This window comes from Dendrobium catenatum, unplaced genomic scaffold (genome assembly GCF_001605985.2).
Source record: "Dendrobium catenatum unplaced genomic scaffold, ASM160598v2 original_scaffold_117459, whole genome shotgun sequence".
Lineage (NCBI taxonomy): Eukaryota > Viridiplantae > Streptophyta > Magnoliopsida > Asparagales > Orchidaceae > Dendrobium > Dendrobium catenatum.
Window position 1 is genome coordinate 43,070 of NW_021435894.1, and position 20,750 is coordinate 63,819.

General features: G+C 36.6%; 3 protein-coding genes across 3 annotated transcripts in view; 2 read left to right on the forward strand and 1 right to left on the reverse strand.

Annotated features, from left to right (window-relative positions):
• The first annotated feature begins 300 nt into the window (after positions 1 to 300).
• LOC110094200 (LRR receptor-like serine/threonine-protein kinase ERECTA) lies at positions 301 to 12,092 on the forward strand. The gene is made up of 27 exons (XM_020819373.2): positions 301 to 1,079; positions 1,878 to 2,016; positions 2,239 to 2,310; positions 2,401 to 2,472; positions 2,565 to 2,636; positions 2,710 to 2,781; positions 2,861 to 2,932; positions 3,004 to 3,075; positions 3,159 to 3,230; positions 3,313 to 3,381; positions 3,482 to 3,553; positions 3,737 to 3,808; positions 6,920 to 6,991; positions 7,069 to 7,140; positions 7,251 to 7,322; positions 7,396 to 7,467; positions 8,142 to 8,213; positions 8,297 to 8,368; positions 8,447 to 8,518; positions 8,632 to 8,703; positions 8,794 to 8,862; positions 8,935 to 9,006; positions 9,747 to 9,820; positions 9,937 to 10,065; positions 10,153 to 10,500; positions 10,595 to 10,965; positions 11,470 to 12,092. The coding sequence occupies exons 1-27, from the start codon at positions 983 to 985 to the stop codon at positions 11,839 to 11,841; spliced, it is 2,964 nt and encodes a 987-aa protein (XP_020675032.1). The 5' UTR covers positions 301 to 982; the 3' UTR covers positions 11,842 to 12,092.
• Positions 12,093 to 14,376: 2,284 nt separating this feature from the next.
• LOC110094195 (clathrin coat assembly protein AP180-like) lies at positions 14,377 to 16,098 on the forward strand. The gene has a single exon (XM_020819367.2). The coding sequence runs from the start codon at positions 14,594 to 14,596 to the stop codon at positions 16,025 to 16,027; it is 1,434 nt and encodes a 477-aa protein (XP_020675026.1). The 5' UTR covers positions 14,377 to 14,593; the 3' UTR covers positions 16,028 to 16,098.
• Positions 16,099 to 17,396: 1,298 nt separating this feature from the next.
• The window catches only part of LOC110094205, a 37,571-nt gene continuing 34,217 nt past the window's right edge, over positions 17,397 to 20,750 (reverse strand). The window contains exon 6 of the mRNA XM_020819382.2: positions 17,397 to 17,742. Coding sequence (XP_020675041.1) covers positions 17,641 to 17,742 — 102 coding nt within the window. The 3' untranslated portion in view covers positions 17,397 to 17,640. The remainder of the gene's footprint in view (positions 17,743 to 20,750) is intronic.

Sequence of the window (20,750 nt, forward strand, 5' to 3'; positions counted from 1 at the left end):
TTTTTATGATATTTTTATATAAAAATATTTTATTAAAAAAAATAAAAATTCATAATTTTGAAGATAACTTTCGTTCAAAACAGAATTCATCCATTGTTTTAAAATTTTGAAAAAAAAAATTCTCTCATAAAAAAACTGGATAACATTTACATTAAATTTTGAGTATTTTATGTATTATTTTTTTTATTTTTTATTTTCTTTCATTGCTCGTCTCCTGTATCCGTTAAAACGAGGATATCAATTTTTTTCTTCCTACAAATGGACGCAGTTCCAAACAGGAGCCAGCAACACAGCCCGCCCATCGTACAAGCCATCTGGACCACCTGGTTAGATCTGCAGATAAACACACACCACTCCTTTCATTTCTAGTAGAAGTCACGCGCAGAAGGCTTATGTTCTACAGCACCACTAAAATAATAAGCTGTGTGATTATCGAATTCCTTGTAGTTACTAGATGGTAGATACCAGGGAGAGTGGAAGCTGAAAAGGCTCAAGCTCTGCCACTCTCTGCTATGCTCCATACCTGCATCTTCACCTTTCTTTATAAAGAAAGATTAACTATGTGAGAGAAACTTATACCTCCTTTTTACAGAAGAGATAGAAAGAGAGAGAAGCAGGGAGAGTTGAAGAAGGGAGAGAAACATAGAGAGGCACATGGAGTTGTGGGCAAGGAGGAATGAGCCCAATAGAACCCTGTGAATCCAGAATGCAAAAGGCGCATGTAGCGATACCTCCTTAGAGGAAAATGATGAAGAGGACTCCTAAAAGAGAGAACTTCAAAGAGAACTCTTTAGTCTTTAGAGGAAAAATAGAGTTCTAGAGTGAGGAAGAGCAAAGAAAGGGGGAGTTTTGGGTTCTATAAGAGACGGACACTGTCAAGCTGATGTGACAAGAAGTGCCTCTTTCGGATTCTTCTCAAGAGCGCCATTGAGGTTTCTGCCCCGCAATGCTTTACCTTTATTGCGTTTCATCTCAGTGAGCAATGGAGGGCGAGAGGGTTGTGTTAGGTATTGTTCTTGCTTTGCTTCTCGCTGAGGGCTTCTGCTTCGCTGGCGGCGGGAAAACGCCTGTGAACGACGGTGAGGTCGCCGGAGCTTTTGTAGACATCTTTGTTTATGCTTGGTTAGCTTTATGTTCCATTTTTTTAATCGAGCCGTAGAGCCGTAGATTGTTTAGCTTAGCATTATTATAATAATGTTCTTTATACTGTTCCCTGATTGCGTTTACTTAGTTTTTTATTGGGGATTCTGTACTTGGTTCTGCGTTGTTGCTACTTTCTCATTCCTTCGACTCTTTGGTTTTTTTATATCTAAATGTAAAGAAAAGAACATGCTCTCCCTTGTTCGTGGGTTACTTCCTTGCTTTCTTGTTTTTATGGTTAAAGCTATCCACCCTGTTTAGATCTTTCAGAGTCTCTACTGAACTATTTTAGATTTTCCACCTTCAATTAGTAAAAGAAGTTTATTCAAAATCTGTCCTTTTTTAAGAAAATTTTATCTCAGCTGGAGTAACCATTTGATTTTGATAATAGACATTACATAGTGCATGTCTTATCTTTTCAAGGATCAGATTTGTAACGCTACAAATTCTTTCATCTCTGCGCATGGTTTGACACCGTTACTTCTGCCTGACTACATCAGCCACAAAAATCTTTTTCAAAATTTGAATTTTTGCTAACTCAGCCATTATACCCTTTTAACTGAAATCGATTTGAGATGGTTTGAAGTTCTATTGGTGTGGTGCCAACTAGCTTAGTTATTAAAGATATTGGAAGCTGGAGGCAAATATTTTAAATATTTTGCACATAAAACTCCTTTCATCGAAAAAAAAGTTTTTTTTTTTTTTTCAGATGGCTGATAAAAAACTTTCCTTTCCAGGATCAACATTATTAGAAATCAAGAAATTGTTTAGCAATGTTGATGACATTCTGTATGATTGGACCAACGCAACATCCTCAGACTTTTGCTCTTGGAGAGGAATCACTTGTGACAGCTTAAATCTTGATGTCCTTTCACTGTGAGAATGATTTAATTTGACGTTTTAGCACTAAGAAGCTTTATGCTTCATAGGGTCATTTTATGGGAAAATTATTACGTGTGGTGTCCAGATTCTTTCGGAGACGTGGCCCTGTGCATCCAGGTGATGTGGCGTGTCTGGATTCGCCTCCGGACAGTCCAGACACTGCACGTAATAATCTCTTTTCAGTTTATGGACCTTACCCTTCTATCTTAAACTCAGCAACCTGTCTGGCTTAAACCTTGATGGGGAGATCTCATCAGCAATTGGGAATCTCAAAAGCCTCATCTCAATGTATAACTATATTCTCATCTTACAAAGTTTTCCGCTTTTATGCATTGCTAGTCTTTAATTGGAATTTGTTCTTGTTCTTTGTTGGGACAGTGACCTAAAATCCAACCGGCTCTCTGGCCAAATTCCAGATGAGATTGGTGATTGCTCTTCATTGAAGATATTGTGAGTTTAATCCTTATAAATGGAACCTCACAACGTGGTTTGGGTTTCTGTTTTATGTTTTAAATGCTCTGGCATTTTCTTGTGTACCTCAGGGATTTGTCATCTAATAACATCCATGGAGATATACCATTTTCCATATCAAAATTAAAGAAATTGGAGACCCTGTAAGCCTTGTGATATAAATTTCCTTGTTTGCTTCTTCTTTTTTTTGTGATACCTTTCTTTGATCTTTTTCAGAATTTTGAAGAGCAACCAGTTGTCAGGACCCATCCCCTCAACCCTTTCTCAAATTCCTAATTTGAAAATTTTGTATGTATACTATTTTTTTAATTATTATCAGATCTCTAGAAATTTGAATGAATTGCAAAGGAATCTAGTACTGTCTCAGGGACCTGGCGCAGAACAATTTGAGTGGAGAAATACCCAGGCTTATTTACTGGAATGAAGTGTTGCAGTACCTGTGAGTAGTAATCTTATTACCATAGAATATGTAATATCTTATTAAAACTAATTGACAGATATTTTATTTAGTGGATTGAGAGGAAACAATTTGGATGGAAGCCTTTCTCCTGATATGTGCCAGTTGACAGGGCTGTGGTACTTGTGAGTGTTTAATGAACACAAGTCTTTACATTTCTATGATTATGAAAATATGTATTTATTGGTAGAATTTCTTGAACTTTTAGTGATGTAAAGAACAATAGCCTAACTGGGAGCATACCTCAAAGTATCGGTAACTGTACAAGCTTTCAAGTTTTGTAAGTTTCCTAATTCCCTAAGGAATCAAATCTTACAAAACTAGGACTGCAACGAATTACTCCAGACTTGTTTTGATTGCAGGGATTTGTCATACAATCAATTTACTGGAGAGATTCCCTTCAATATTGGGTTTTTGCAAGTAGCTACTTTGTATGCTCTATTATTTTCGTTGTTTGGATTCTTTGGATCTCTGATATCTTGAGGAAATTCTTACTAATCTTTTTGTCCCATGTTTTTAATGCTTTATCAGATCATTGCAAAATAACAAGTTTACAGGACCCATTCCTTCTGTTATTGGGCTAATGCAAGCTCTTGCAGTTCTGTAAGTCAATTAGCAAGATTTGATTTTTTTTTTTGAAGTATTATGTTTGTTCAAGTACTTGATTACTTTTTATTGTTAGTTCAGGTTCTTAATTTGATAAGACGATGCAATGCTTTTCTCAGTGTAACTTGATAACTATTTTAATGAGGTTTGTTGCATCTTTGTTTAAATTTCATGCTGCAGAGATCTGAGTTGTAACCTCCTAAGTGGACCAATTCCTCCAATATTGGGTAACTTGACATACACTGAGAAGCTGTAAGTTCATGATCATTTGGAAATATTGTATTTTGTATAAACTTTTGATTTTGTTTGGAATTCTTTTGATTGGTTTATTATATTTTATTTTACTTTTAGAAAATAAGATGCAAGTGTAGAAAAATTAGTTTAGCTGAATTTTGGTTTAAGATTTCAAAAACAAATGGGCTTGAAATTTAGGAAACATCTTTATATGTGTTTGACATATTTTCAAAATATAAATGAACTACTTAATTATTTCAAAATATTATAATGATGGATTGTCTTTTGATTAATAATCATCCAAAATAACAAGTTTATAATTATTGTGTATAAATATGCATATATCTCAAGAATAATTTTTTTTAACATCATTTAATGTTTTTTTTTTTGAAATGTTGAGGAAAAATTTCTTAAGCATATGACTTCAAACCTCCTCCTGTAGGAAAAGCAAAAGTTTTAATATTCTTTAATAGCACTTTTTGGTTATAGCAAATTTAAATTAGTTAATTTAAAATTATGTAAATGATCTAATATTAATATTATTTTATTATAGAATGAAACCATTATTTTTTTCTTTTTTTAGAATGAAACCATTATTTTAATAATCTTTAATGGTACTTTTAGGTTATAAGATTTTAAATAATTAATTTAAAATTTTGTGAATGAAATTCTAATATATTTATGTTGTACCTCTTTCCTTCATAATCACAATCAAAGTTTTAGAAATTTATACCGAAGGTCTTGGGCTCAAATTTCATGCACTTCGTAATATTATAATATATTTTGGATTGTTGTTTCGATAGGGGTAAGCAATATTTAGGACAATAAATAGTTTTGTAATTCACAATTTCATATTTTCTAGTTTTAAAATGTTAACTCAACTTGTTTGAATCAAAACCCTTTTAAATAGTCACGAGCGTATCTATTAGTTCCTCTATTATTAAGCTTATTTCTAATAGCTCTATCTTCTTTGATGAAATGATTCTAGAGTGTACTCATTGACATGTAATAGTTTCGCTTGTTAAATAATCTAATATTGTAGTGATGAAGAGATATGTAGGGTTTTTAGAAATTTAGAGGAATACTTGAGAGCTTCTTGAGCTTCTTGCAAGAGAGAGGGAGAGAAATAAGGGATGGCAGATTTTAGAGAAAAATTAACCTAAAGCTTTATTTCAATTTTCCCAAAATTATACATCAGCTTATAATGCTTATATATAGGCATTTACATTATTGTGATAACTTGCAGGAACAACCTAACTAAAATTTGAACAACACCTTACAATCTCCACCTTGGTCTAGGTTTTACAATTAAAGAACCACATGTGCACCTACTGCAATCTAACTGGCTTCTTGCACTAACTCCGCGAGCAATCCCGCAGAACCGAGCCCATTCCCGCTCGCGAACGGCCTCCACCGTGCGTTCCAATCCACGGCTCCAACCACACTCCAGCACTGACTCGGGTCTTCCTCGAACACTCATGCGTGCTCCAACTTGCGATCTCGCACTGCACCTGTTCGATTCCGAGTCCGCGACCTGTCGCCCCAATGTTCTTGATCTTTCATGTTTTGATCCACTGCTCTGACACACAACAGCTAGCCAAATGACCTTGAAGCTCCACCTCAAAAGATCTAACCATATTTTTTAACAAGAACAATATCTCTGTCGTTCCTCCCTTACCTCCAAAATAAGATTCTCTACCTTCTACCTCATTTGTGCCCGACCCGGTGTCGTCCGCATGCCTTTTTTGAACACCTACACCAGCTCGACCGAACAACCCCTTCAGCCTCTGCCCAAGCTTCAGACTACCTTCGTTTGTTCCGCCTATAGCCCGTACAATCGCGACCCTGCTTGCTTCGGTCCGCTCACTCAACCAACGACCCAGCCTCGTGCGCTTTCACGTGCCCCGCACGGCCTCCACCTGCACGAATCCCACGCATGTCTCTGCACTAGCAATACTGCTGATTAACCTGCACTTGCGAGGGCTTGCAGTGGAAAGTTGTCACACAAGTTGCGGATTGATCAACATGATTGCTCTTGGAGTTAGTGCATAAAGCCAGTTAGATCGCAATTGGTGCACAAGTGGTTCTTTGATTTTAAAATTTGGACCAAGGCGGAGATTGTGAGATGTTAGTCTAGTTTTAGTTAGGTTGTTCTTGCAAGTTATCACAACAATGTAAATGCCTATCTATAGGCATTATAGGCTGATGTATAATTTGGGGAAAATTGAAATAAAGCTTTAGGTTAGTTTTCCTCATCTAAAACTTGTCAATGTCATCCATTCTCTCTTTCCCACTCTCTTGCAAGCACTCAAGAACTCCTAAAGATTTAACAGGTTTCAATCAAGGGCAGATTCACATTATTGGCATTGGGGCTCATGCTCCCTTTGGCTCAAGCCTGGTCCATTGAGTTACCCAATCGGGTGATTCAGCCCAATCTTTCCTCTACTTAATTTGCAAATTGGGATTGATAGGTTTGCAAAATACTTGGATGTTTTCGAGTATAGGGAATAACTAGGGTGGTAAGTAAGCGATCTCTAGCGCGCAAGGTGTTAGAGCCATTGAGAAAACATTGGAGCTATTGTCCATCTGCTGTCAGTGTTTTGTTGGCCGCCTAGAAGGCCATCTTCTCTTATTTTCTCCTTCGCTTTTAACTTTTACAAACAACCTTTTATTACTCGGTATCCCAACAAGCGAGAAATCTATTGGAAGGAGCTTTTGAAGGTGGTTTGCTTTTGATGCTTTTCACTTTTTTTTATATTCCCTTTCTAATATTTGGAGCTAACTACAATGATGTACTATAAATCCTAGATTACTATTTTTTAATTAAATTCTGTGTATTTAATATTAGGCATTGAAATGGTAGTGATTACAAAAAAATTTATGTGATTAATATACCTTCAAAATTAAATATGAATGAAGGATATTCTACTTGAATTGGATCTTGGACTTTCTACAATAATTTTGTTATCGTGCTCCCACTCCAAAAAACTTCTACATCTCGTAGTTGAATACCCCCATGATCCAACCATGCAACTATCATGCATTTAGGTTCATACTTTTCTTTATTCTATTTCTTATATTTGCTCAATGGATATTTTAGACATGATTTATATTGCTGTAAATATCCAGGTACTTGCAGGGAAATAAATTGACCGGGTTAATTCCACCTGAGCTTGGTAACATGACAAGGCTGCATTACTTGTGAGTAATAATCTTCAGAAGCTCCATCTTTGAAATTAAATCAATTCATCTCCACATAAAATTCTGTAATCATCCAGGGAAATAAATGATAACCAGCTTATGGGGTGCATTCCAACTGAACTTGGGAAGCTAACAGACTTATTCGACCTGTATGCTCTTGCAGATTGCCATTTAGTTTTTAAGCTAGGAACTCCTTTCAGTCCTTTATTGAGATTATCCCTTAGTAAGTTTATTGAAAAAATTCAACTTATTGATTCAGGAACATTGCGAACAATTATCTCGAAGGGCCAATTCCTGACAACTTGAGCTCCTGTTTGAACTTGAATAGCTTGTAAGCATCAATGTATATTTTTTAGCCATGCTTATTCATTGATATTGTTGATAATACTTTTCTGTTTCTACAGGAATGCTCATGGTAACAAGCTCAATGGTACCATCCCACGCTCATTTAAGAATCTGGAGAGCATGACATATTTGTGAGTTTACTCTTTTTACAATCATACTGGTACACATAAATTGGCTTTTTAGAATCGATCAGTTTTCTGATAGGAAATACTTGAGTTCGCAAGTAACCGTAAGGGTGATACTTGAGTTCGCAAGCAAACCTATCTCCAATTGGTGAAAATCAGCGAGAATCATGCGAAGTCTGGGTGAAAACAGCCCAAAACAATATATTGCGGTAGGTAAATCAAAGAAAATCAATAAGGAAAAGAAGATACAAGAGATCCTCAATTCGAGAGGAGGATCGCCTCTCCCAAATCTCTAGACAAGAGAGCCTAGAGCTCAAGTCGCCAAGAAACTCTAATTGAGAACAAATCCAAACATAATGCCTATCTAAACATCTCATGCTCTTTAATACAAAAACTTTTCTAATCTAATTTCCCTCCCAAGCCCTAGCCGCCCTCTCCTTTTCAATTAGAATTTATTTGGACTAGTGGGGCCCTCAATGTGGGCGGGCAAGATACATGGAGGCGGACATGTTCCGCCTCCTATAGTAGAGCTGAGCTGGCCCTTGGGCCAGCTGGGCTTGTTCGGGGTGAACCGGCCTAATATTTTCTCCATGGTTTGACAATTAGTTTGTGTATAATGCACATTGAAAATGTTGGGTATCTTGAATGCCTCAGTAATATTGTACTTCTCTGTCTGGCAGAAATCTATCAGCAAATAACCTGAAGGGTCCCATACCTATTGAACTATCAAGAATTGGGAACCTGGATACACTGTAAGTACCAATCCATGATTGATTTTATGTTTCCAAATCGGTAGTTGACGTCGAAGCTTACTAATGTGGTTTAACACTTACAGTGACATATCATCTAATCTGATCAGTGGCCCGATTCCTTCCTCCATTGGTGATCTGGAACATCTTCTCAAACTGTATGTTATACAACCAATAATGTACCCTCTCATCATTCTTTTCTTCTCATTATGATGTTTTAATATTTTAACTTCCAGAAATTTGAGCAACAATTATCTTTTTGGTTACATACCGCCGGAACTCGGAAACTTGAGGAGTATCATGGAGATGTAAGAAGTCTGACTAATAGCTAAAAGTTTGAAAAGCTACTTTTCCGTGCAGAAACTGTTTGTCCCTCTCGTAATTTTAATAACTACCCAAAACTTTGGGATTGAAAATGCAGTGATCTATCAAGCAATCATCTCTCTGGTTTGATTCCCCAGGAATTTGGATTGCTACAAAATCTCATGCTGTTGTAAGACTATCTGTGGTTTTATACATGCTTGATTGAATGGACTTGCATTCACGAGAATTGCTAAGATATCTGGATTTTAAATTGTTGCAGGAGAATCGAACACAACAATTTATCTGGTGATATAATGTTTCTAACCAACTGCCTCAGCCTTTCTGTTCTGTAAGTCCTGTCTGCAAGTTCCATAACGGTTCCATTTTCAACATGTTAATCATGTATGTATAATTTCTACAGAAATGTTTCCTACAACAATTTGGTTGGAGATGTCCCAACTTCCGATAACTTTTCCCGATTCTCGCCCCAAAGGTAAATGAATTATCGCTTATGATCTGTCTCTGGTTATTTTCTTTTCATTAACATGCTGAATCTCAGCTTCAAATGCTTTATTTTCTATCCTGCTATTTTTGTCTTCTTTGTGTAATATTAAGAGTTCTCTAATTCTTACAAGAACTTTATTCATATAGGATTAAAATTTTCACTTCCTTACAAGAACTCACAACATGTAATATGAGTTCTCTAACTCTTCCAAGAACTCGCATTTCAAATTATGTAAAAGAAATCAAACGAAAAACATGATTTTACATAAGTTTTAAATCCACAAGATCTTAAACAAGATGATTTTCACAAGATTATAATCGGAAGAAAATATACCTTGATTCATATTGAATTCGTTGAATTCTGATCTATGGTTTCTCTTCTTTTTCCCTTTCTCTTTCTTCTTTCATTAGTTAATTCTCTATGGAAGAAACTAACTCCTCATAATGACAGAGAGAGAGGACCAGTAGTTATTTCTTATGGATTAGTTATAATTATCGCTTGTAGGAGTTATTTGATCAAATAGTATATAAACAATTGATCAAATTATCTCTTTTTGACTAATAGGATTTCATATAAATAATTAAATTTCAATAATTCAAATATATGGATCATTTAATGATTTATATAACTAAATATATAAATAATTATTGCAATATCTCGCATAATTATTATATTTAATTATTCTAACACTTTGGTCCCTAATGAAATATCTTTCATTATGGATGCAGCTTTATAGGTAATCCTGGTCTATGTGGCTATTGGCCTGGTTCACAGTGTCATTTCTCTAAAGCACCAGAGAAAAGTAAGCAAAGCCATAATGAAACTTCATTATCTTATAAAATAACTGATACTTGTTCTATTTTTTGCTTGGTAAAATTTTAGTAACCAGTAGCTTAACATTTTGTTTCCTGTATGCAGCGACGATTTCCAAAGCTGCGATTTTGGGAATTGCTTTGGGAGGTCTAGTCATCCTTCTAATGATTTTGTTTGCCGCATGCAAACCACACAATCCGCCATCATTTTCTGATAGCCCCTTGCATAAACCAGGTAGTTTCAGAATGCTTTATATACTCTAAACCATGTAAGCTCGAAGTATCCCAAAAATATAAGCTGGAATAATTTTCATGGTTGCAGTTTCTAATGTTTCGCCAAAACTAGTGATCCTACACATGAACATGGCACTTCATCTCTATGATGATGTGATGAGAATGACTGAGAACTTAAGTGAGAAATATATCATAGGATATGGAGCGTCAAGCACAGTTTATAAGTGTGTGCTTAAGAACTGCAGGCCAGTAGCCATCAAGCGGCTCTACTCGCATTACCCCCAAAGCGTCAAGGAATTTGAGACGGAATTGGAGACGATAGGAAGCATCAAACATCGAAATTTAGTTAGCCTCCAAGGATACTCCTTATCGCCTTTCGGTAACCTCCTCTTTTATGACTATATGGAGAATGGAAGCCTCTGGGATCTTCTCCATGGTAATTCTTCCTTGCATCAATAGGGTGATTCAACTTATTTTTCAAAAGTTAAACATGAAATTCACTTCTTCTTTTTTTTTTTTTGTTAACAAAGGTCCTTTGAAGAAGAAAAAGCTTGACTGGGAAACAAGGTTGCAAATAGCCTGTGGAGCAGCCCAAGGGCTGGCTTATCTTCACCATGACTGCAGTCCCCGGATCATTCACAGGGATGTTAAGTCTTCAAATATCCTTCTAGACAAAGATTTTGAGGCTCATCTCACTGATTTTGGTATAGCTAAGAGCTTGTGTGTAAACAAGGCACACACATCCACTTATGTGATGGGTACAATCGGCTATATTGATCCTGAGTATGCCAGGACTTCCCGTCTCAATGAGAAATCTGATGTTTACAGCTATGGAATTGTCCTTCTTGAGCTCCTCACTGGGAAGAAGGCAGTGGACAATGAATGCAACCTGCACCAGCTGGTAATGATACTCCTATGAATATAAGCGTAATCTAGATTTCCTCTTTTAAACTTCTAGTAGTAAGGAGCTTTGGAAAAACTTTGCAGATTTCCTACCCACCGTCTCTTTTTTGTTTTAATGATTCACGCTTTTCCACTCCACTTGGCTTACTATGATAACCGAGTCAGAAAAAATTCATAGCGCACTACTCATCCTCGTCCAGGATTATGGAGATCCTTACCTCATCTAAATCTGTTATCTGGGTTGTTTTCTATTCATTTTTAATTATGAAGTTCCATTTTTTGTGATCAAGCTGCTTTATTTTTGAACAATCGCAGTGAAAGCTCTTAGTTTGCAGATGGTAGTCCTAGTAATATCTTGAGTCACAGCCATTATTGATCAAATGCATTAAATACTCGTGTAACCTTATCTTTCTGAGTTCTGCTGCAAGTTCATTTCCTTTATTGTATTATTCATTAAGTGCTTATTGTAAGTGCAATAAATATCTTTCCTTTAATGGATCAGATCCTGGCTAAGGCCGCAAATAATGCAGTGATGGAGACCGTCGAACCGGATATTACTGCCTCTTGCAGTGATCTTGGTGCCATAAAGAAAGTTTTCCAGTTAGCTCTCCTCTGCACCAAGAAGCAGCCCTCCGATCGACCAACCATGCATGAGGTGGCTCGTGTACTAAGCTGCCTCGTCACACCGAATCTGCCTCGAGCAGCAAAGCCGCCACCTTTGCAGTCCTCACTGCCATCAACTTTGCCCAGCTACATCAATGAGTATGCATCCCTCAAGAACACTGCTGCTCTGACCTGTAATGCCTCGCAAAGTTCCTCCGATGCCCAGCTCTTCCTAAAGTTTGGTGAAGTGATTTCTCAGAATACTGAGTAAAGAAAGGTGTAAAATCATGGCTGTGAACTTTTTTTGGCTTCCTCTTGTAATTCTACTTTAGAGAGGGCAGCAATGCAGGCTAGTATTTCTGTGAAGTAGAAGATTGATTAGTCAGTAGTGTATGTAGTTGTTATAAATTTATGCCATTTTCTAGCTCAATTGAAGTTCTCAAACCAAATCAAAGATCCGACTAATGAGGTTGGCTTAGCTAATCACATTGATATATACAGCCACGCACGGAATGTTTTTAAGGGTTCTAGCTTTGTTTGAGACGATTTTCTTCCTACTTCTTAAAATAAAATTTTAATTTAAAAATTAGCAATAAAAAAACTGCCCAAAAGAAGCCTAAATTTGAGCGAGTGCAATGTCACTGTGATCTCCAGCAAGGCTATGATAAGCTTCACTGTTTATGGGTGTGATGAGATAGGGTGGCTGGGCTTGGCTGCTGGGGTCCTTGAGCATGGGCTGGCAAGATCATTATTGGATTGGGTGGTGTGTCTGTACTCTGATGGGGCTGATTCTTTAATCTTGACTGTCTTTTCAAGGTTGCAAATTGAAGGTGCTGATATTGTGAGGGCCGGCTTATCTTTTCTGTAAGATCATTGATAAGATTTGAACCATAGAATTCCATTTATTATGATTAAATTTAGCGGTCCAGAATCTGAGGATTTCATGGCTTTTTGATGATGTGAAAGGAGAAGATTGGGGACTATTTTTTTATTTTTTTTTCTGAATTGTGAGGATTATTTGGCTAAAAAAGAGAAGTATTAAGTCTCTTGGGGTGGTGAGAAGAGATAATTTAGGGAATGTAATAACAAATGATTAAATGAATATTAAAAAAATATTTTGAAAATGCTCATCAATATATTGAGATGACACGCAAGTGTTAAAGATTATTTTATGTTTTTTTAAAGAAGTTTTTATGCATCAAATTATATAGTCATCGCTTTAGTGGAAAGCTACTTAATTTATGTGAAATTGTTAGCAAATTGTCCAATGCAAATTTATGCATTCTTGAAATCTAGCCCATCAGATGGTTTTTGCATGATATGACTCAATATTTAGTAGCAGAGCGAAGAGGTGATGCTGCACATTTTGATTGATTTCCGAACGGTGTTCGGCGTCCGCATAGAATAATTAATCCATAGGATGATACCCTTATATTCTATAACGGAATAATGGCCTCTTCCTCATATCTTAAACATGTCGAACAATCAAAATGTTCACAAGAACACCCATCGATTGCAACTCGATAGTCATTGGTTTCAGACCAGTATATTACTCATCAGCTCAAAAATCGAAAACTCATTTGAGCTATCTAGAGGATGATCTGTCACAAACTCATTATGGTTGGGTGCAGCTGCCCAACATTATGTGGACCCTTTCAAAACCTTACCAAGGATTCCCCTGGACTGAATATATATATATATATATATATCTTTTCAGTCCCTTTGGCGCCACTTTATATCTTTTGAGTTAGTGTGATCCCCTATTTAGGAATTTCACTTTGAAATCAAATGCAAATAAAATTTGGTAAACGATTGCCTGTGGAAGAAAATCATTCATTTGGGTCATATAAGTTGAATGTGAAGTATAAGGCTTCGTTTGGAATAGCTTTAAAACAACTTTTTAGTTAAAAATTTTCTTGAATTAGAATTTTTTATACTAAAAAGTTGTTTTTGAAAGCAATGAGAAAGTTGTCTCAAACGAAGCCTAATTTTCAAACTAACTAGCATTTCTTAGACATTAATAGGTGTTATAGCAACAATAATAATAGGGACGGTAAATTGGTAATGAGTTTTTTTTTTGTGTGAGGGGTGGGGGGGAGGGTAGCTTTGAAGATGAGCTTCAAAGTCATGACATTTACTTCATTAGTGAGAGAAATATTAATTTTGATAGATTCTCTATATATTGCACTTATCTTAAAACAAATCTAATAACTTCTAAATTCATATCAACCAAACCAAATTTGAGGTTCTTGATAAATACATAAGAGTGATAATTGTAATTTAATTTTATTAGAATATAAGAGAATTTAAAATAAAAATGAAGTTTTTCAGAAGGTTCAAAACTTTTTTTTTTTCAAACCACTGTAGCAATGGAGTATGTTAGGCAAAGCAACAATAAAACAAAGCTCCAAACGAACTTGAAAAAAAAAAAAAAAACAAAGCTCCAAACGAACTTGAAAAAAAAAAAAAAAAATCTTTTCCAATTGGGATTCCCCAACAAAGGCCTTTCCAAAATAAAGGCCCCATTTTTCTTTGGTGGCCCATCGAAATAAGCAAGATGGGCTTTCTTAAAGCAAAATAAAAAAGATAAAATTTTTTGTTTTTTTTTTTACTTTATATTATTGTTGCAGCAGATTAAATAATTTATTTGGCCAAATATGAAATATGTTGTATTTATCCTGTTAAAAAATATTGAATATTATACAAACTGGCCTTTTAACATTCTGAAAATAAAAAATATATATTTTTGTTTATTTTTATAAAATTTCTTTTTTGAAATGCAGGTTACACAACCTTTATTTGGCCAGGAATTAGACCAAGCTCTCTTCCTTTCTTTAATCTTCTTTCAGTTTTCCTCTCTCCCCCGTTAGCAACCAACGGCCAGAATCCATTCAAAAAATAGTTAGCACCAGAGCTTTAATAAAGAAGAAAAACAAACCTTCCTTCTTTTTCTCTCCGGCATTCCATTATCTAACTAGAACGAGAAACCAGAGCTTGCTCGGACGCGCCAAGCCTTCACAGCCATGCCGAGCAAGCTCCGGCGAACCATCGATGCCGTGAAGGACCACACAAGCCTCAGCCTCGCATTAATCTCCGGCTCCTCCGACACCCACGTCGCAGTTCTCCGAGCCACCTCACACGATCCTTCCCCCTCTGAAGAGAGAACGGTCGCCGAGCTTATCTTCCTCGCCTCCTCCTCGCCGGAACGGGCCGTCCGTTCCATCAACCGCCGACTCTCCCGCACCCGCAATTGGATCGTCGCCGTCAAGTCTATGTTACTCATCTCCCGCGGCATCACCGACGCCGGTCCCGACTTCCGCCGCGAAGCCCTCGCTGCCACCGGAGAAGATGGACGGCGCCGCCTCCTCGACCTTTCCAGCTTCCGCGACGAATCCGGGCAGTCCTCCCCGTGGGACTTCACAGCCTTTGTGCGCACCTTGGCGCTCTACCTTGACGCTCGGCTGGAAGCTTCCGCTGCAGGCAAGCTTTTGCGGCGCCCGCGCCGCTGCCCTGTTTCAAGCCTCAAGCCTTCTGTTCTCGTGGATCGAATCGGACATTGGCAGAGCCTCCTCGATCGGGCGATGGGGACCCGACCTACCGGTCAAGCCAAGGCGAATCGCCTCGTCCGACTCACATTCCATTCCGTCGTCCGCGAAAGCTTCGACCTTTACCGTGACATCGCCGACGGAATCTCATTTCTCCTAGATAGCTTCTTACATCTCCCCATTGACTTATGGCCTCACATTTTCCAAGCGAGCAAAGCCTCGGCGAAGCAGTTTAAGGAGATTGAAGATTTCTACGCCGGATGCAAGAAAATGGGAATCGGAAGGCAATCTGAATACCCAAGCCTGATCAAGATTACCGATTCTCTTCTAGAAAAGCTTGAAGAGTTATTGAAGGAGGGTGAAGCGGCAAAGATTAAAAGTCCACTGAAGAAGCTGATCCTGGAGCCGGCAAGGAATGAAGGAGGTTCAATGGACTCGGAAAACTGGGAGCTTGCTCTGCTTGAAAGCATGAATGAATTGAGCATCAAATGTCAAGGAGAAGGAACGAAGGCAAAAGAATTGGGAAATTTGAACCAGGAATCGCCGATTAATAAGAATCAGGCTTTCACTACCAGCTTTCAGAATCCTTTCCTGCGTGCTTCGAACGACAAAAGCTTGATGGCAGTGACGCCGTCTCCGTCGAGCTTTAGAGCGGCGCCACTGAAGAAGGATTCCATGATTGCAGCTAAAGATCGAAGCTTGATGACGTTGACTACATCACCGTCGCCTTCGCCGTCGCCGATGAGATTCGGGTCCTGGGATTATAGCAATCAAAGGAAGGAGAAGATGATAGAGGAAGAGCAGGAAGATCCGTTCGATGAGTTGGCGAAACGGGAGCGTCCTCCATTGATGTCGGAAGCTGCCAGAGATTTCCGCGAACAGTATCACAGGCACAGGTCTACGAAACCGTGATTTCTTTTTGAATATTTGTCTTCAGCTTTGTCCACAGACCATTGTTTTGCGGCTAATTTTACATTTGAGAAAATATGAAAATAATTTTTAAGTAAAAATAAAATTCTGTATATTTATATGAAAATGTTCTTCATTTTAATTAATTCATAAACCTGCAATATTTATAATCAGATTAGCTAAATCGATTTTTTTTATTCCAAAATTTTTTTAGACCTATAAAATGATTGGCCTAAAATAATTTATGGGTTACACCAAATTTATCGAATTTAAGTAGGTTGGATGCAATTTATGCATGCCTATTTGGACATGTGTCAATGTTCATGATTGTTTGAAAGCCGGTTCTCAGATTGAACCGTACCAGCTGTCAGATCGGTTCACGGTTGAACCGGTCGGACCGGCCAGTCCGATTTTTAAAGCATTGATTTAGATATACGTATCCATATCTAGATATATATATTTTTAAATTTCATTTGGGACAGCTTTCTTCCTTCTTTGTAAAGCTATTTTTTAAAAGAAATTCTATTGAAAAAAATAATAATAATAAAAACAAAGCCTTAATCATTTCTTGGTACATTAAATTATTCAAATTATAGGAAAAACTTCTCACAAGTTTGTGATCTTTAGCGAGATTTATTTCTTGTAGCAGAGAGCTTGAAATACAAATTCTTACTACATGAGAAAATCCTATTAGGTAAACTCTTAGCTACACTACATATCAAAAATAACTTCAGACACAATTTTAACAAAGCTCCTTGCTTTTTTTGAAGGCTGTGATGTTGCAAATATTATTATTTCTACTTCTGCATTTTTTTGGGCTAGCATTGATCTTAAAGTAATTGATCGTATCAACCAAAAAAATCTTTTTTTATATAAAGTTACCACCCACCCAAGGTCCTGAAAAATTATTCCGTGCGGAATCCGAACGAAAAGCTTCCGTCTGAAATTTAATTGTGCATACTATATATAATTTTTGTACATAGTTTGAACACAATTTGATTTAAATTATGTACACACTATTTATACAGTATGTTATATAATGTTACCACACACTCAAGATCATGAGAAATCATTCCACATAGAGTCTTGTCGAAAAATTTCTGTCCGAACTGTGAGTGTACATAGTATAATTTTTTTACATAGTTTAGTTCAAATTACGTACACATTATTTGTAACAGTATATACACTCATAATCCGAACGGAAACTTTCCGTCCAAACTCCGCACGGAATAATTTCTCCAAGATCCTTAACTTCATCCTGATATAAGAAATTCCCTTATTATGTTGCTCCTTCAAAAACTTCAGCAATTAAGAACATGCATGGCAATATTGCCCAGCTGATTGAGCCTAGGCATTTGGTCAAATTCATGTATACCTTGAAATATAATATATTCGGAATTAAAAATGAAATCCCACATGTACAGGCAACCCACTATTAAACTAACGCATGTGAAAAGAACGGTGCACGTGTGACTAGATCCCAGTCATTACCATGCACCAAAAAGTAGATTACTTCCCTATATATTTCTTGGCAAAGTTCCCTTAACAAAACAGAGATTCTTTTACAAATTTACTTGGTGAGCAGGTCATTGTATTCAACTAAGTTTAGAAGGATTTTAACTGAAATCAGGAACCTCTATTTCATCTAAGATTGAGCCCTTCAGACCAATTATCTTTACAAGAGGATTTGAATGCCCTTCCAAGAAAACATTGGTAACCTGCAACGAAAAAGCGCTTTGTCAAATCATTGAGCAAACTCTGAATTATATATATATTTGAGTGAGACTTAGGCTTTGTTTGGGACGACTTTCTTAGTGCTTCTTAAAGCAGTTTTCCAATACAAAATTAAAAATTTTTGTACTAGAAAGCTGTTTTAGGAAGCATAAAGAAAGACAGACGGCTTTTTTATTGCTTTCTAAAACGGAGTTTTAGTACAATTTTTTTTAATTTTGTACTAAAACTCCACTAAAACGGAGTATTACTACAAAAATAAAAAAAATTGTACTAAAACTCCGTTTTAGAAAGCAATAAAAAAGCCGTCCCAAACGAAGCCTTAGGTTTCGTTTAGCCGTCCCAAACGAAGCCTTAGGTTTCGTTTGGGACGGCTTTCTTACTACTTCTAAAAGCAACTTTCTAGTACAAAAATTTTAATTTTTCACTAAAAAGCTGCTTTTAGAAGCAGTAAGAAAGTCGTCCCAAACATAGCCTTAGGCTTCGTTTATGATAACTTTTTTTTTCTGCTTCTTAAAGCAACTTTCTAGTTCAAAATTAAAAATTTTTGTACTAAAAAGCTGCTTTAAAAAGTAGAAAGAAAATTGTCCCAAACGAAGCCTAAAAATGTCAATGCAAAAAAGAAATAATATTTGACGTTTCAATTGCTTGCCCTCTAGGAGGAATTATTACTTGCAGAGTTTGGACGTAGCTTTTCATCTGGACTCCAATCATGAGAAAAAACGTGAATTTTCTCTCTTATACACATACTGTGTACAAGAGAGGAAAAAATCCACATCCCCACGTGATTAGAATCTGGTAATTTTTCCTCTAGAAGAGGATTCTACTCATTATATTGGGGAAAAAAAGTGAATTGCTTAAATTGCTTAACCAGATACATTATAATAAAAAGATGATTAATTATATTTTAAAAGCTAAATATTCACAATTATAGTAATTATTTATGCATGCTTCTAATTATAATTGATTTCATCATTAATGTATATCACTTCAGAATGCTTATAGACTAGGAGTTTACATAAAAATTAGGAAGGATATAAAATTTCCAAGGCTAAACACTGAAATAGAAGAAAAACTGATGGTCAAAGAATACAACATGGTGACAGATTTGAGACTTTTTGGAGCCTGGATCATAGATGGTCTTTATTGGAAGTTTTATATCTCATACAAGCACATTTAATAAAATGAACGAAAAGTTTATGACGTTTATATAGTGGCAATTGGACAAAACAAAAACTGAACGTATGCAACTCATTGTAGTTAGGATGTTTCTTAAACAGACAATAATAAGGACAGTCAAACTCTTAAGATGTAAGTTGCAAATCGATTAATTAGGCAAATTACTGTTTTCAATGTTTCAATTGAGAATTTAAGCGCAACTGAAGATTCCAATAATAAAGTTCCAACCATATCTAAGAGATGGTAATTTTTATATTCATTTTGTTGAGGTAAATAAGGGCACAATCTCAGAGAAAGTATTACCATATTTTAAAGAAAATCTTGAAATTCAAGTAACATATGTTCACCTCTTGAATTAGATATCAATATTTTGATAACAGATGAAAATTAAGTTTCAATATAAGTAACAAAATTTTGAAAAATAGTGCATACTTCATAATTGTGATGAAGAAAGCAAATCCATGTAAACTTAATATAATAGCTAATGAATGTTACACAATTATTATAATTTGCGTTTGATATAACATAAGTGATGCCTAATAAATCACTATGAATCAAAACAAAATAATTTCCAGCACGACTACCATATTATCAAACAAGAAAGGCTCTCTCTTCGTTAGTTTACATATAGTTTTAAATGCATGAGTCAAGTTCGGGTCCACATTTGTTTGACTTGTTTATTAAACAAGTCAAGTTGACCGGATTTGAGTTGGGTCAATTTTGGATCGAACCTAAAACTGACCATTGACCCATTTTGACACCCCTCATTGTAGGCTCCGAAAATTTGGCCCCGAACTCCGCCCGCTTTGTTATTTCTTCATGAGGAATTTTAACGGATTAAGTTCCGGGATAATTTTGGAAAGCAGATGGGTTTGTAGATAAGACACTACCCAGAGATTTCGCCCTCATTTTATGAGGACTTTATGATCTGAGTTCTGGTTTCTTATAGGCGCAAGACCCTATAGTTAATTACCCCTCCCGATCACGAGAGAGAACTTTCGATTAAGACTAATCGTCAATCCGATACGTAGAAATACACAATATCTAGTATATAGTAGCAGCACGAGCTTAGGTAAGGGTTTGAGAATTGATATTTAAAAATGAAAATTTTACCATCTTTCACATAAAGCGGATGGTAGGGGAACGGATGATGGACCCGATCAAGATCCTATGGTACCATCGTCCTGGGCCATCGTGGTCCCTAGTCTACTTAGTCAGAGGAGGTAGTCGACCCAACCCGACAGAAAGATTCTTGTCAGCAACCATGGGTTGCTTCGTCCAAGGGGATCTTGTAGACATGGGATGAATGTTTATCTAAGGGAACAAATTTGAATCCATCTTACCTAATAGAGGATTGATGGGCTACAGGATCTACACAGGATTTGGGCTAAACTGTGTTTAAACAGCAATATTCAAACTAAATCCTGTTCAAACAACAGGGTTTAAGCAGGGTTCAGGTGAAATCCTATCAAACATGATGCAGGGAATAGTTAAATCTCACAAAGCACTAAACTTCCATCTCCCCTCTATGTGGATGAATGGATTTACAGGACCTGGCCGAAGAAGCGAACGAAAGGAAGAAAATTACCTTCACAGCGAGATCCTGTCGCTACTTTCGATCGGACAAGAAGGGAAGGTTGTTGAAGGAGGTGAAGTCGGTTCGGAACGGAAGAAAATTACCTTCATAGCGAGATCCTGTCAATACTTTGGATCGAACAAGAAGAGAAGGTCGTTGAAGGAGGCGAAATCGGTTCGGTACAGGTAGGTTCTCTCTCTCTCTCTCTCTCTCTCTGTCTCTGTCTCTCTCTCTCTCTCT